The sequence below is a fragment of the Leiobunum rupestre genome, chromosome 2 (genome assembly GCF_980474605.1).
Source record: "Leiobunum rupestre chromosome 2, qqLeiRupe1.1.hap1, whole genome shotgun sequence".
In the NCBI taxonomy this organism is placed as follows: Eukaryota; Metazoa; Arthropoda; class Arachnida; order Opiliones; family Sclerosomatidae; genus Leiobunum; species Leiobunum rupestre.
This window is the reverse complement of record NC_143385.1, coordinates 47,292,946-47,308,511: the sequence shown is the minus strand read 5'-3', so window position 1 is coordinate 47,308,511 and position 15,566 is coordinate 47,292,946. Positions and strand designations below refer to the sequence as shown.

At 38.8% G+C, this 15,566-nt stretch overlaps 1 protein-coding gene across 3 annotated transcripts in view; it reads left to right on the top strand.

The window, feature by feature from the left end:
- The window catches only part of LOC149957671 (uncharacterized), a 148,597-nt gene extending 142,653 nt beyond the window's left edge, over positions 1–5,944 (top strand). For all 3 annotated transcript variants that reach the window (XM_090165690.1, XM_090165691.1, XM_090165692.1), the window contains exon 6: positions 1,043–5,944. In XM_090165690.1, coding sequence (XP_090021816.1) covers positions 1,043–1,187 — 145 coding nt within the window. In that variant the 3' untranslated portion in view covers positions 1,188–5,944. The remainder of the gene's footprint in view (positions 1–1,042) is intronic.
- The last annotated feature ends 9,622 nt before the right edge of the window (positions 5,945–15,566 follow it).

Genomic DNA, 15,566 nt, shown 5'->3' with positions numbered 1-15,566 from the left:
AGCGTAATTTCAAACTTGCACTTGCTGTATCGACTTCTGACCTTTTTTTTTTCAATTTTTCGGTCATGAGTGAAAAAAACTTTCACCTTGATGGTATATGGCCGGGTTGATTCTTCGTGGCTAAAATATAATAAGTAATACTTAAATAGCGTTTTAGTTTTACATTTGACTGCTCGAAATTCGCTTACCAGGCCCATGTAGAGACGCAAATTATGTTGTTGCAAGCCCTTCTGACGAATTTTGTCACTCCTTTCGCTGCCATGGGCCCAACGAGACCGCAATAAAACATTGTTTTGGAGATTCTAGCTATTTTATGCTCCGAAAGGACCGAAAGCGTTGGAACACGCGAAAAACTTTTTTCGATCGGAAAAAAAGCGTTAGAACACGCTAAAACCTTTTTCAATCGATAAAAACGGTGGAACAAGCGAAAAGCGTTTTTAGATCGGACTGAAAGCGTTAGAACACGCTAAAACCTTTTTCAATCGGAAAAAAGCGAAAAACGTTTTTAGATCGGACTAAAAGCGTTGGAACACGGCGAAATTTTTTTTCGGTCGGACTAAAAGCGTTGGAACACGCGAGAAACGTTTTGCGGTCGGACTAATAGCGTTGGAACACGCGAGAAACGTTTTGCGGTCGGACTTAAAGCATTGGAACACGCGAAAAACCTGCTCCGATATGTAGAAATTGGCAGATCAGTTTCGAACACTTTAGAACAATAAATGGAACACGCATTTATTGATCAGAGCACGGAAATAGAACGTGAAAAGCTCTCGAAAGCAGTCAAATGGAAAGCGATATAACACTTTTCCCCCAAAAAGTTCCTTTATTTCACATTGGAGTAATATATATATTTTTTAATTTAAATCTTTCAAAACTTAATGACCGTGCATGAAACGTTAGTGTTTAGTTTTTTGGTGTGGGCGACTATTAAATGATGTTATTTAATTTTGGATTGTGTGGGAAATTGGTTTCTTTCCACACGAGGTCTTAGAATTTTAAAATCTAATTGCGTTTCTTCTTTTCTCGGATGATTTTCTGAAAGTTTCCCAGACTCTTGGATCTCGGAGTCTCAACTGGGATCGAACTCGAGTCGAAGTATGCCATTGTCACTGCTGCCCAAGGATACCATATGCAAGTTGGATCCATCACTAGAATCACACTCTCGGGTGAAAAGGAGAAGAAAATGATCTCTACTAAATTTTTATACCGAAAAACTTTATGAATGAGTAAAACAAACTTGGGATATAAATTTGGTTTTAATATCCTTCTTATGTATCTGTGCGTGTATGAATAACACATTATCGCGTGCTATATCAAAAGATTAAACTGATGGCAAACGTAGGAAACATCATTTTTAACTTAAACAAAATATCCACCACCATTTTATCGTTGAAAAATTGTGGTTATCACCGCCATCTAGTGTAAAACGAAACTTTTTAAGTCATTGTCACTTAGTCCGTTTAAAACTTAAATCACATTTTCGATCATCGCCATCTTAATACTGTCTCTATGGACAGTGATTTATCATCGACTGCCATCTTAAGGCATTTCTTTCAATGAAAGAGTGAAAAATAAATCGACAAACGCATCGACAACTAGGAAAAATTTAAAAAACACAGCAATCAAACACGCCATTTTAATTTATTACGCAATTCTTTTCCTAATTATACTTGGAGGGAAAAAAATTAGCCTATGCAAATTTTACTAAAAGGTGCAATGGCTGCCAATTTTTTCGAGTCATTTTAATTTTATATTTTATAAAAGAGTTTCTTTTTTTTTAGTATCGAACATGTTTTTTTTAATGGAATCGACTTTTTTTATTAATATTGCTATATTTTTGGTGGTATCTAAAATAGGCTGCTACTGGTTTGAATTGATGTGTAGATTTTTTTCGTAAGCGCTTAAGTACTAAACTGCAAAACTATCTAGAAAGAAAAGTTATTTTTTTATTTCCATATTTTGATTTTCGTTCAATTTTTGTAATTTATTTAATATCATTCTTGTAAACTGCCATCAGTTCTAAAATCAGTATTTAGAAATTTTGAAATGTTACCTATCGTCATCTAGCAAAATATAAGGTAACATCAAACAATCAAAATTGTTTTTTTAATAGTTCCTAACTATCTTTAACTAAATGATGAAAGGTCGATTCCAACATTAATCTATTGTTCAATGCGATTTTTGTTTAAACTTAAGAATTAATGCAACTTTAGCCGTTAAATAATTTCATTTGGGTTGCCACAAAACTTCATACAATCAGTGCCTTTAACACCATTATTACGAAAGGTGCAAGAACATCATATTTGAAGGGGGGAAAGATGCAAAACCCAAAACTTAAAAACTTTATTTCATTAGTTAAATTATACAAATAGTGCAGGAGCTTCCAGAAGGTGTTGTACTGTATTACAATTTCAAATAAAAATCCTTGTGGTAATATATGAAGCTAATAACACTGCCATTTGCCTTAGCTGTGTTCGTGCGATCATTCTTGTGTGTTCAATTGCTTAAAAACTAATTTTAAATTTCATAAAGAAATTGTTACCTTCTTTGAATTGCAAAACATGTTCCATATTAGACCCAATTTGAATATTAATTTGTGTTCACTTGGAATTTGTATTCAATCTGAATATTATTATTTATTTTAGTCACATATTTATTTGAAAATCATATGAACACAGCTAGAGCACCTTGAAATCTCTTCATTATTATTATTATTATTATTATCAAACTAGGGTAAATGGAACAATATGATTCTGATTTTTGTCAAACTATATTTACAGTATCATACATGGGCTGCAATCAATTTAAATTTAATTCGTGGTATAACGATTTACGTTTAACGCAAAATTGGTTCTTTATTTAATACTTAAGATTAATTAAATTTATTGATTAGCTGGAATAACTATATCATTTATCATCCAACCTGCATTTGTACCAACTAAGCAAAATATGGTCTTTTAGTATTATTTCTCAATTTTTTAAAGTTCTCGGATGGCCAGTATCAACAGTGCCTTTGAAAAAGGATCCATGTGTAATACTAAAATAAGTTTTGACCCACTAGTGCTGTAAAATGTACGAAACCGAATACAATGCAATTATGAAACAAATGCTCATAACTGCCAATAGCTCGTAAATTTTTCAAGAAATGCGTATATGCCAACGGTTTATGAACAATTACAAGGAATCGGACAAAAGACTACTAAAAAGAGACTTTGAAATGAAGAACAAGAATTTACGGAAAAAAGTTTTGAAAAACTAGTCGAAGAATTTTTTGCGCAAATGACTGCGCACTGAAGGGACAATGTTGTGAAATATTAATAACACAATAAAGTATGAAGATGTATAAAATATTGTAGAGGTTTTTGTAAAACTGAATAAAATTAGGTGTTGGTTGGAAGTTAAGCCTTTGTAACTAAATAAGAGCAAATTTAAAGCAATGAGAGTAAATTACTATACGAGTGGAATCATTATTAAATGAAATGTTTGTGCAGATAATTGTTTTTCGTCATTATGGATGTAAAATTACTACCTTTTGCGTTTTAAAAAATACTTTTTCTTTATATTTTTTGATTGGTATAAAATAATTGTTTAACAGCTAAAAACAATGTGTTGTTATTTGTGTAAGCTTTATTGGGAAATATTTAATAACATTGTTTCAAAATTATACCTTTTTAAAAATTGATTTTTATTAAGTTGTCCCCCCCCCCCCCCGATACTTTTTTAAAGTTCTTCAATTTGTCAATACACGGCACAGTGTACAAAATTAAATTCCAAAATTTATTTAATATACGGTGCTGAATGTTCGTTTTTAAAATTACAGACGCCTTACCTATAGGAAACTCTTATACTATCTGTTATGCAACGGTATCAAAGTTTGTAAAAAATCGTATCTTGCATTTGAAGGTACAATTTAAACACCATTTAAAATTTATAAACGCAACGTTCAATGACGTTCAGGTACTAGTGTTACGAATTGGAAATATAAAATGACCCTCTCCCAAAGGAGATTTCGTATTTATTACAAAACTAATTTTAGAAGCGAAAATTATTGATGAGCTATTTGCATTTTTTGCTAAGGCCGAGTATACTTTTGCCACGCAGGCAAGTATTTTTTTTTTCACTCTTATTTAGCTGTGCCGGTTAATGCTAGATCAACTGGTTTTGTGTTTGTGTCAAATTCATATTTTGCTTATATAAAAAGGGTGGGTCTTTAAAGAGTTAATTTAAGATTATTCCAATCGCGGTGGATAAATGGCCCTATATGTAATGGCGTCTGTTCTCATTTAAAATAAAACCTCCAGCTCAAATTGATTATTAAAATTCTTCTCTGGTATCAAATTTCAGTTCTTGTTTTAATTTTTATATGATTCTGGGCAATTTAAATAATTTGAAAATCATCTGTTAGAAGAGTATGAACGATGTGAAACTGAAGATCCATTTCCCAACACAGTACAAAAATTGCAAATATCCGCAAATAACAAAATACAACTTTGGAATTTTTAACTTTTCCGCAATTGAATAGTGTTTAGAATATTACAAATTGTAAAATGAGTGCTGAATAAATAAATTATGCGATAAATGTTTCAGTTAACATGAGCCAGATAATTAAAACTATGCTATTATAATTATTAATTTACTTTGGTGCGATAATTTAATTTTAGTTACAAACTATTTTTCATCCTCAAATACAAGTTGGATTAACAAAGAAATTTACTATTATTTTAGTAACACGAACGTAATACATTGGTCATTCCTGGCTGGCTGGCTAGCCAGACGATTTCACATTCACTTACCAACATTACCCACAGTTTAAACTATTAATTTATAACAATACGGGTTTTTTGATGTAATATATGTTTTTTTTTGGACAATATGCAAATTCCAACCCGACTGTAATAACAAATTAATTTATTTAAAAATAGTTACGTTAATACGCACCTTAATAGTAAGAAATTTTAAGGGACCACAGATTGATTTATTTTTTAGAATTAGAATCTGTTAATATTATAAGTTGTACGTTTCGTGAATTACAAAATAGCCCAGTATAGTTTATAAAGGCAGAGTTGTATATAATTCAAAAAACATAAAATGGCACACAAAACTATTTGCAGATGGTTAAAATTTCATTTACTCGCACTCTATTTTTAGTTGAATCATCTGAGAATGTTTTAGTGTGTCTTGCACAACTGTGGAAAAATATTACTTTTTATAACAGCTATCATAGTATGTAAATAAAAGGCAAATGTAAATAGGCATTTTGTGGTAATACAGTACAAAATGAACATTGAAAAACCCATATTAGTGGCTTACTCGTCTTGTCTTAAACCACAAATAAATGAAGGCCTTCTATGTGTATTATTTTGCGAACGGTATGAAATTTTCATTGTTATTATTTTTCAACCCTTCAAACGTGCCAATTTAAAAAAAAACCTCTAATTTATTTTTGTTCTAAGCAATTAAAATGTGAGTTTACCCGTCTTAAGCAGTTATTTTTTTGTATAAATTTAAAGAAATACAACGGCTCAAAGCCGTGAATTATTCTTAATTTTTTAATTTAAAAGAAGCTCAGAAAATCATCTTCATTTTAGACATTTTCACCAATAACCAAAAAAAAATATTATCTTTGACTTTTACGACTTTTTGTATTTTCAATTTGTGTTGTACATAAAAATCTGTGCTCAGTTTCCTTTATAGTGATTTTTTTTATTATTTTCTATATTTAATCATTCAAATGAATGTAATGTAAGAGCTACTCATATCCCTCGCGATGATTGTTTCTTATGGTGCCACCATTGAAACGTAGCCCAACCCACCCCTGACATATTATTACGAGTGTTAGATATATTTTGTCTTGTTCTTATGTATAATCGGTGTAACTATATTCTTATTTTTGTTTTGCCAATGCATACAGGGAAAGTAATTCCTGTAATGTGTTAACATCATGCCTATTAAAATCTGTTTTTGAAGAGTTACGTTCTTTTATTTATCTGGCTAAATCCGATCGCTACCGTAAATATTATCCTGTTAGACACTCTTTAAGGAATAGGCCTTCTTGTTTTGATGTTGCCGATGCGTCACCAATCAATGACGTTTGATTATGAAAAATCCTAGAGTAAATTTGACGAGGCATCAGAACCGTCCCTTGAGTAGGGCGAGAGGGGCAGGGGCCCAGGGCGCCAAATTTTAAGGGCGCAAAATTAAATTAAATATTGAAAATTTAAAAATTTCTACTACCATTTTGGTTTTTGGCCCATGGTGTCATTTGGACTAGGTACGGCTCTGCGAGGCATTAACCATAGACGAAGAACGGGTAACTGAACCAAAGATAATATAAACCTCGTACCCTAGATTCGAATTCTGATTAACGGTTTTGTAACAAAGCGTTTACCCACTTCCAGCACGTGACCTCCAAAATGTCGGCCTCCATCAAGGTTCCTAGAAAAATCTCTGGGCCTCCCTCCATCGGTCTTATAACGGCCAACTTTCATGATGAGCTGCTTCGGGAACAGCAGCGCTTAATCAAAGTTGGCCGTCATAGGACAATACACCACGAGCTGTTGAAGATTAAGCGATTGCTGTAGTTTATTGTGCGACTGGGTCTGACTGTATTGAGTGGAACAAGAAAATGTATAATTGCTTGGATACCGACATCATAGATCTTAAAACCAAGGGTTTCTCCAAATTTATTGTAATTGAGGATATGAATGCTCACTTGGTAGAGCTTAACGGTAGGGTCTGGGCTAATGGTGAGCTTCTAAGAGACTTTACGGAAAGGCATACTTTCACCATTGGCAATCTTATGAATTGTTGTCAAGGTAAAGTTACTCGGACTGCCAATGAAACCCAAACCACAATTGACTATGTGCTGTTTAATGAAGAACTCTCCCCATTGGTAACGACTTATAGCCACTCTACTCTAGAAGGTTGGGTAACGTGCCTTCGGAGGCCTTAGAGCGAACTATACAATATTTATCCTATTATAATAAGATACTAGTATTTCTTAGATATTCCCACCAACGGAAGAGAATGCAACCAGGCAACCACTGGGGGGGAAACTACAACTGACTAGCAGGCTAGCTGGTAGTTAACCACTCCCATACTGTTATGTTTTGTCTAGTTAAGCCTTAGTTCTGGTAAACTAGCTTAACAATAAACTTATCTAACTCACTCAATAGTTTACTTTCAATTTTATAGGTCTGGAAACTTCTAATTAAATCGACAATCCTTTAAGCATAACAAAGTCTAACTTTATATTTATTTACAAGAACTTTACTTTTAAGTTACATTGCAAAAAAGGTGGCTGATCGGTTCAGTTTCTGGCGCGAGATTAGCGGCAAGGATTAATATATCAAAGAATCTAGAATGTTCTTGTATTCACAAACGTCGCGTCATCTGGTGTTATGTTCTGGAAACATGACACATACTAACTACTGACTCTACAGCTCTGCTTTAATGACTCTTAATGCCCCTAATGCCCCCCCCCTCTCTCTCTCTCTCTCTCTCTCTCTCTCTCTCTCTGCTTCTCTCGTTTTATACTAACTCCCACACTGGCGCCACCATCGGTGCCCTTGGGAGTTAGGCCTGATAAGATAAGGGTTTTGGCCATTTGGCCTACTAACAATATGGCTGCCACTGATCAAGTTGGCTACATTCCCCTCCACTTTGCAAGAAAGGATTTATTTTTTTTAGAATTAAACCACAATATATGGTAAAAATAGTACAAGAAAGTGTGTTAAGTTAAATGTCAAATTCGAGTCCCTTGTCCAAGAATGTACACATCCTTGCTCGGCGCTCACAGCTGGTTTTCTGTCGCAATAACTCGACCTCCAAATCTTTCTGCGACGTAGGGAACCAAAAATCGCGACGAAGGTCGGCTAGCTGACCCCGGTTACGGCAAGCGGCTGCATGACATAAATCGTACAACCGGTGCGTTAGCTTCTTGGGTAACATGACCTTGAAAACCCCAGGAGATGGTTCGCACATCAGGAAACCTTGACGCAATGAAAAGCACTCCATACCTGGGAGTTTTCCGGACTGTCTAGTAACAAGCCGTTCAATGAGGGATTGACACAGCTCATCTTGGCGCTGTAGGTCTCTGAATACAAGAAATGGCAAGATTCAATAACAAAGGTAAATGTCATTAAATTGTCGATACGGAAAGTCAGCAAGTTCATTAAAGTGCAACAGGACTGTGGACAGGAAACGATCAGTCACGATATCTGTAGAGTTAATTCGTAATGGTAAGTCTGGTAACACAACCACACTAGTGTCATCTTGAAGGTGTAATGTATGTTGTTATTGGCTCACAATCTCAACAGCCTACGTTCTCAGATGTCGCTATAATAGTCAAGAGTTCCTTTCCCCTCAAACGGAGGCGAAGAAGCCCGCGGCCGGAGGCCGCCAGTGATCAGAGAGAAAGAGCGACTGAGTAAGAGACGTGAATAACCGTTAATAAAGACTTAAATATAAAGTATAATATGATTAATCATTAGTAGTTAAACAGTTATAATTAGTTATAGACAGGTATATAACATGGTGCCAGAAGTGAGGTAAAATGTGCTAACTACAGTTATACGTTGTTATTTTACACGAGCCTTGTCGCAAGGCTTAAAAAGTTCGTTAAAATTTGAAAGTTGGAGGACGTTTATCCCATTGTTTCATCACCTCTACCGGCAAGTTTTTTTTTCCTTGCTTTCACGCAATTGCTTGTTTTGTTTGGACGATTTACTACACGCCCAGGCTTTTGAACTTTACCAAACCTTCACAATGTCTATTTCTTTCCCAACTCCAAAACCATTTGTTCCGGGTGCTGGTTTGAGTTGGTCTTCTTGGCTGAAACAATACACGATTTATCATAACGCAACTGGGCTATCCTCTAAGCCACTTCCCCAGCAACGGGCCGCTCTGTTGTTATCTATGGGCTCTCTGTCTATTGATATTTATAACTCTTTCAATTTTGAAGAATCTGCCGAGGTCCCTACTTTTGCTGAAGTTACGGCCGAGTTCACGCTATTTCTTTCTACCCGACAGGAGCCTGAAGAGCTATTTGAGCCGTTTTTACTTCGCCTTCGTGACCGGGCTTCCAGGTGTGAGCTGGGTGAACTTACAAACTCTTTCATCAAGGATCAAATTCTCCGGGGAATCGCCAGCTCGGCAACTAAAGAGAAGCTCATTCTCAAAAAGAATCTCACTCTGGATAAAGCTGTCGAAATTTGTAGAGCGGCTGAAAATTCCAAATTGCATATGTCGCAATTATCAGTTTTGTTTGCCCCTGTGGAATCATCGGTCTCGCAGTCTCAACAGCTCCCCCCAGCAGTCTGTACATTGCACCATCAAACTCCTCCGAGTAGTTATTCACCTACTCCACGTTACTATCATGATCCTATTCCACCCAGGTTTCATCAGCGCCAACCTTCCTATCGCCCTGCCCCACGATACCCTACTATTCGATATCCGCCTCCCTCGCCTCGCTACCAAGTGTATCGTGCTCAACGCCCAGCTGCTTCTCCACAATCTCGCCATGATTATACACAGGATCGCCCGCCAAGTAATCAAGTTTCGAAATGCTTTCAATGTGGCGGACCTCAATCTCACCGATACTGCCCTGCAGTCGGAAAGCTGTGTTATAACTGTAATGCTTACGACCACTTCTCACGCTGTTGCCCGTCATAGCCACGGCTTTATCATTTATCTCAAGACTACGCGGAATACAGCCCTGTTCCTACCCCCGGCCTCAACGCATATCATCCTGATCAATATCACGGTTCAGTATCTACAACTAATCCTCACATGTATGGTCTTCCTGCGGCTGCGCACCCGGCACTTCTTCAGTCTGATCCTGCTCTACACAGCGTAATTGCACCAACGACTTCGTCGCTCAGTGGCCAGTCACTCTCCCCTGAATTGTGTCTCCTATCTACAGCGTCTACTTCAATCCGACCGCTCTCTACTGTTACGTGTCAAGACCCCATTTTCGATGATGAAGATACCTTGTTTTTGGGCATGATTCATTCCACAAATAATGTCCACACTTTTCCAACACTGCGGGAATGGACGGTTCAGCTGGTCATCGATAGCATTCCGATTGAATTCAAGATTGACTCTGGGGCTCAAGTAAGTGTTTTACCAGACTATCTTAATCAACAACTTCAGTCGCTACCACATACCCCATTGCAATTGTCGACCACCAAGCTCCAGACTTATTCCGGTGAACAGCTCACTGTAAATGGCACTGTACGACTATGGGTAAAGCATAAAACTCGCCGATTTCACATATTATTCCATGTTGTCCAAACAATGGGTCCTCCCATATTGGGGCTTGCTGACTCAGTGGCTATGGACCTTATCCGGCGAGTCGACGCATTGGGTACTCAACAAATTAAAACACCTGCATCGCCAAATACTTTAAACATTTTATCAGACTATCACGACGTTTTCGAAGGATTAGGGTCCCTTCCGGGAACGTACTCTATCCAGTTAATTGAAGGTGCGGTCCCCACAATTCACGCTCCTCGTCGCATCCCAGCCGCTCTAAAGGACTCGTGTAAAAAGGATATAGAACGCATGGAAAATTTGGGTGTTATACGTAGGGTGATTGAGCCCACGGAATGGTTACACCATATGGTTATTGTTGGTAAGCCGGGTGGCAGTGTGCGTATATGCATTGATCCTACAGTTCTAAACAAATGGATAAAGCGTGAATATTTTTTATTGCCCTCTCCCGAAGAAACGATTGCTCAAATCCCTAAAGCCGCAAAATATACAGTTTTGGACGCCCAATCCGCGTTCTGGCAGGTCTGTATAGACGAGAAGAGCAGCATGAAGTTGGCGGCACACCTTTCGGTCTATTTGTCTACTTACGCCTTCCATATGGCCTAGCAAGTGCACCTGAAGTTTTCCAGCAACGGATGCACTCCATATTTTTAAATATTCCAGTATTTTGATGACTTGTTGTTCTGGGCGAATGACAACCCCAGTCATGATGATACTCTGCGTACAGTCTTACAAACTGCACGTGCGTCATCATTGAAATTTAGTAAAGCAAAAATACAACTCGAACAACCAAAAGTTAAATTTCTCGGGTACTTTATATCTTCAACAGGCATCACGACAAATCCATCCAAGGTCAAAGCTATTCAGGCGGTTCGAACTCCTACCAACAAAAAAGCTCTTCTTTGATTCATGGGTTTGATTACATACGTTGCAAGATTCATCCCCGCTCTCGCTGAAAAAAACTCTTACCTCAGACAGCTTCTAAAAAACAAGTTTGGTGGAGTCCCAGTACCAGGAAATTAAACGATTGGTCTCTGAGGCCCCAGTTCTCCAACAGTTTTCGGCCTCCATTCCAGTAGTGCTCGCTGTTGATGCAACCCAAAGCGCTGTAGGTCCTGTGTTACTGCAGCGTAACTTACCAGTCCAATACGCCTCGGCAGCCATTACGTCCACACAAGCGCAGTACGCCCAAATTGAAAAAGAGATGTTGGTTGTTGTATACGGCTGTGACCGCTATCACTACTATGTTTATGGCAGAGAGTTTACCATCCATACCGATCACAAGCCATTACTTGGCTTAATGCACAAGCCCCTGGACACAGTCACGCCGCGACTTCAACGGATGATAATTAAATTACAAAGATACACGTTCACTTTCATCTACGTCCCGGGAAAAGATCTACTAATTCCAGATCTCCTGAGTAGGGATGTCACTACGTCCGACATCGTCAACACCGAGGATATGGACGCTACGCCGTGCATAATGGCTATTGCGGCGACAGCCACACCGGATCGACTATCCCAATTACAACAAGCTACCAAGGACGATGATGTCTTAAACCTCCTTCGGTCATATATTACACATGGTTGGCCTGCACAATACAAAAGTATCCCTGTCACAATACGCCCTTATGCCAGTTTCTCTGACGAACTTCATATTGTAAATGGATTGCTGTGCAGGGGTAATCGCATTATCATCCCATCAAAGGAACGTCAACAATTGTTATCCACATTACACATCATCCATCAGGGTATAGTGGCTACCAAAGCAAAAGCCCGTGCCGCTATATATTGGCCTGGTATAATGAAAGATATAACCCTCATGATTCAAACATGCTCCATTTGCCAGCGCTATCAAAATTCCAATGCAAAGGAACCGCTCCTCCCACATCCCGTTCCGGATCGTCCATGGCAAGTGCTAGCTATAGATTTTTTATCATTTAAATAACAAAACATACCTGTTGATGATTGATTACTTCAGTAAATACCCTGAAGCGGTCCAAACAACTGCAACATCAGCCACACAATTAATTGCTATATGCAACAGAATTTTCTCATGCCACGGTTATCCTGACGAAATAGTGACAGATAATGGCCCTCCATTTAATTCGAATGAAGTTGCAAAATACAACAAATATTGGAACATCTCACATATCACTACAAGTCCCTATTTCGCACAGTCAAATGGCCAGGCCGAACGCGCCGTCCAAACTGTGAAAAAGGCATTGAAAAAGGCTATAGATTCTGGACAAGACCTTATAATCGCGTACTCCTCGAGCTACGATCTACTCCGCATGACCGCTTACCATCGCCATCAGAACTACTAATGGGCCGAAAATTACGTACAGCCATTCCGTTGTTGAACTCTGAACTTGTCCCACACAATCCGCTCTTATTGGAAGCCCGAGCTCGCATGGCAAACAACAAGGATAATCAAAAATTCTATTTTGACAACCATACCGAACAATTATCGGATTTACAGAAAGGCCAACCTGTCTGGCATAAAACCACCTCCGGATGGTTTCCAGCAATAATTGTTAACAAACTAGCGGAACCAAGATCCTACGAAATTGAAACACCTGAAGCTGTACGATACAGGCGAAATCGATGGCATTTACGGCCTAGAATGGTTCTCCCAACCCAAAAGATCTTACCCCAGGCTGTATCGGTTTCTTCTGAGCGACAACTCTTTGCCAGTGTTGAAACTACCGCCGCACAACAACCTATGACCATAGTCTACCTTGAAGATGAGACGATACCCAGACGTCACAGAATGGATGAAAATGTTTGTGTTCCGGCCCCGATTGCTCATCACCCTATAGAGGCTCCTTACAATCCAGGACCTCCACCAGAACCGATTCCTCAACTGCCAGGCGCACCTCTCGCACATGAGTCGGCCCCATCCAATACATTAACTAGGAGCACTTCCATCGCGATACATACTCCTGCTTCCCTGCAATCCACTGGTCATTCCCGAACATCACGCTCCACAACAGCATACGGAGAAGATCTTCAACAGACCACTCCACTGCGGCTCACTCAGACCGGAAGTTTTATTGTTCCAGTGCACACCACACAATCCAGAAGTATAATGAGTACTCAAACGGGCTCAAAAGATCATAGTGTAACCCATTCGACGCCATTACATTCACAGCCTCGTATTGATTATCGGGTCCGAGCGCCTCGTCCCCAGGAAAACGTCGGATGTTCCACTAACACGGAAACTCTCTCAGATCCTCTCAGATCCAGTTCGGGTCGACCAATTATACGTCCAAAAAAACTATTAGACTAAAAATATTCTTATTTTTTTCATTGTATAAAAAAAAATATATATATTGTTGTTTGTAAAGAAAAAAAAGGGACATGTAATGTATGTTGTTATTGGCTCACGCTCTCAACAGCCTACGTTCTCAGATGTCGCTATAATAGTCAAGAGTTCCTTTCCCCTCAAGCGGAGGCGAAGAAGCCCGCGGCCGGAGGCCGCCAGTGATCAGAGAGAGAGCGACTGAGTAAGAGACGTGAATAACCGTTAATAAAGATTTAAATATAAAGTATACTATGATTAATCATTAGTAGTTAAACAGTTATAATTAGTTATAGACAGGTATATAACAGAAGGGGTACAGTCGCGATGGCTGGAGGCTTTGAAACATTACCAGGAACCACAGAAGCATGTCCTATAGGAGAAACTGATACAGCAGCAACTGACTCCTCTTGTGATGACCCCCCTGGCTTGGAAGAAACTTCAGAACAACGGGATATTTCAGATGCATGTTCATCATGATGCCTTCGTCGTGAAGCGAAATGACTGACTTGAGTCTGCTTGTCTTTGGGTTGGACAAATGAATTACCCGCTTGTACGGCGATATCGGTCAGCTCAGGATACTTCCAAACCAGACCGCTTGATACAGTCTGAGTTGATAAATTTTCGAAATCTAATTCGGTCTGACATGATGATTATCGACTGCTAATGATAACCTCTGTCTGACATGATGAATCTTGACTAGTAGCGATAACGTCTGTCTGACATGCAACGGAAGCAACCGTAGACTGAACCTGGCATGCCACCTCGCAAGTATTGACCAAATTAGAGGAATGAGTGGGATCAAATGACTCTGCGGATGACATTGCGACATCGGTAGTTGAGGGATGACTACACTGAAACGAAACTTGTTGCTTGGACAATACAGAGTTAAATTTATCAAATTCTTTTAGTAAACCAGATAGTAATACTATCAGACTCTCGTCTTTAGAGAACACTGCCTTAGACCGACTAGGTCTGTAATGCGTCCACCTCCTATAGGCATAAATTTATCTCAGCATTCGAGCCACCACGCCCGTAATGCTTCACTCGTTTATTGCCAAATGGCCCGGCATTAGGGCCACCAGCACCGTTATGCTTATTAGGACATCTGTTGGGCTGTTGGCGTAATGACCTTCGGTCGAACACCGCAAACAAATGACGTTTTTCTTCGCTTTATTCAAAGCAAGGGGAACCACATTTTTAACTAACTCATTTCGCTTTTGAACTAAATCATTAATATTTGAGAGCAACGATTCAAAATAAGTGGCACCATGAATATATCTAGCTATGAATATACAATAGCAATAGCCTCTCTAACCTCCCGCTAAAATTTGGGTTGGGCTTATCTAGTCACGTGATCAATCACATCTGCTCCGACCGTGTGAGGAGCATGCCGTCATTTCCTTCAGTCTCCTGATTGGCTGAAAACGCTTCACTGGTCTCGAAAGTGGCCACCCAAATCAAATCGCATGATAGAAGGGCTATATCGTAGGGTTGTATATTCATAGCTAGATATATTCATGGTGCCACAGCTTACCACCATGTTTAAAATTACATACGCGATGTATTTAAGACGATAATATTAATAGACAAATTAAAAATGATTACGCGAAAGAAAAAACAAGTTGGCAAGCCAAATTATACCTCTCCTCGGAGGAGTTTTTAATTTTCAATGAAGCGTAACTGTATCCGTGGATCTGCGGTAGAACGCTCACCTGTCATACAGGAGGGCTCGGGTTCGAATCCCAGCCTAAGAAAATATTATACTACACCCAATGGCAAAAAGAGGGCAGTTTTTGGAAAAACCTTTTCCCTGATTCTAAGAAACTGCGTACGCAGCGATTACACTTTGCTCCGAAAATGCGAACGCGTTCGCAGCTCAGACAGAAAAGACACGGTGGTTGTATAACCCCTCCTAGGGTACAAAGTCCCCTCGGAGAGGTAAAAATATCAAAAGAGATAATTGCGAGGAAAATCCGCCAAGTGAACA